Here is a 1,363-nt window from a genome sequence, read left to right on the forward strand (position 1 = left end):
GGGCGCCGGGGCTGGCGGGGCCGGGCCGGGCCGGGCCGGGCTGTGCTGCGCTGCGCGGGCTTCTCCCGGCCACCGGCCACCGGCTCCGGAGGGGGAAGAAACCAAAGGAGCCCCCCAGGGTAACGTGCGAAATGCGTCGGCAGCCAGAGATATATTTTTGAACGGAGCGAGTGCCCCGGGAGGCCTTTCGAGTAATTTTATACAGGTCTAAAATAATATTTGATGTTAAAAGAAAAAGAAAAAAAAAAGACGGTTTCCTATAAGAATTGGAAGGAGGTTTTTTGGGTTTTTTTTTCCACCCGTGCGCATATTATTATTAAATAAAAGCTAAAATTTATCTTTTTTTTATTATTATTATAATTTTTTACCAAAAACCTCTTGGCCCAAAATGGACTGTCTCGGTAGGTTTTGCTTCAGCCTTTTTTCTCGCGGAGTTTCTTGATTCTCTGAGTTGAAATAGATTAATGTGAAAGGAAAAAAAAACCCACATCGGCGTTTTAAATACTGGGGCCAGTTCATAGCGATTTTCTAAATGTTTCTGTACGTTGATAGATGTTGGGCATAGCACCATTTTGGGACCAACTTTTCTAGAGTAACTAGCACTTTTATTGTATTTTTAGCATTGTAAAGTCTTCAATAAAATGCCTCTCTTTCCTTTAAGATCGTTCTCCTTTCCTTCAGTCCCGCGTGCTCCGCTCTCGAGGGGCCGTTCCCTAGTGGGGAAAGTCAAAGGCAGCGCGTTCTCCATTGGCCTGCGCGGCTGCGCCAGTCTCGAAAGCGGCGTTTTAATGCGACTATACATACACTGAGATTCCCGAATATAATGAAAAAAAGATATTTGTGTATCTCTCTATATAGATCTCTATATAGAGATATATCTTTATATCTATATATGTATAATATATGTATAGAATGTCTGTGTGCGCGTGGGCATTTAAATGCAACTACTTATGCATGTGCATATGTGTGTGCATGTATATGTGTCTATATATACTGGCAGATAAATAACACGTATGTTGTGGCGGCTATATATAGTTGCGGTACATAGATATATTAATCGAGTGTTGCTTATATATTTCTCTCGAGCTTATCTGTCTGAAGGGGGGGTGCAGTCTTGTGCGTGCGCGCGGCGGGAGGTGAGCGCGGGTGGTCGCCAGCGGTGTGCACCGCTCCGCAGGCCCGGCCCAGCGGCCCTGGCTCTGCCCCGCGCAGCAGCTACCATCCGGCGGGTTTCTTTATTCCTCGTCCAGAGCTGTCCAGCCTTCTTGGTTTCCCGCTCTGCTCCCGGGGAAAGGCCCGGGGCCCGGGGAGTCCTCCCCGTGTGGAGCCGGGCCGGGAGTGTGGGGCTACGCGGGGCGGACGC

At 48.3% G+C, this 1,363-nt stretch overlaps 1 protein-coding gene across 1 annotated transcript in view; it reads left to right on the top strand.

The window, feature by feature from the left end:
- The window catches only part of FOXL2 (forkhead box L2), a gene marked incomplete at its 5' end in the record, with an annotated part of 2,351 nt that extends 1,542 nt beyond the window's left edge, over positions 1-809 (top strand). The window contains one exon of the mRNA XM_019503081.1: positions 662-809. Within this exon, the coding sequence (XP_019358626.1) occupies positions 662-809 (148 nt within the window). The remainder of the gene's footprint in view (positions 1-661) is intronic.
- Positions 810-1,363: the final 554 nt, after the last annotated feature.

The sequence above is a fragment of the Gavialis gangeticus genome, unplaced genomic scaffold, assembly GCF_001723915.1.
Source record: "Gavialis gangeticus isolate Ggan-Ray unplaced genomic scaffold, GavGan_comp1, whole genome shotgun sequence".
Lineage (NCBI taxonomy): Eukaryota > Metazoa > Chordata > Crocodylia > Gavialidae > Gavialis > Gavialis gangeticus.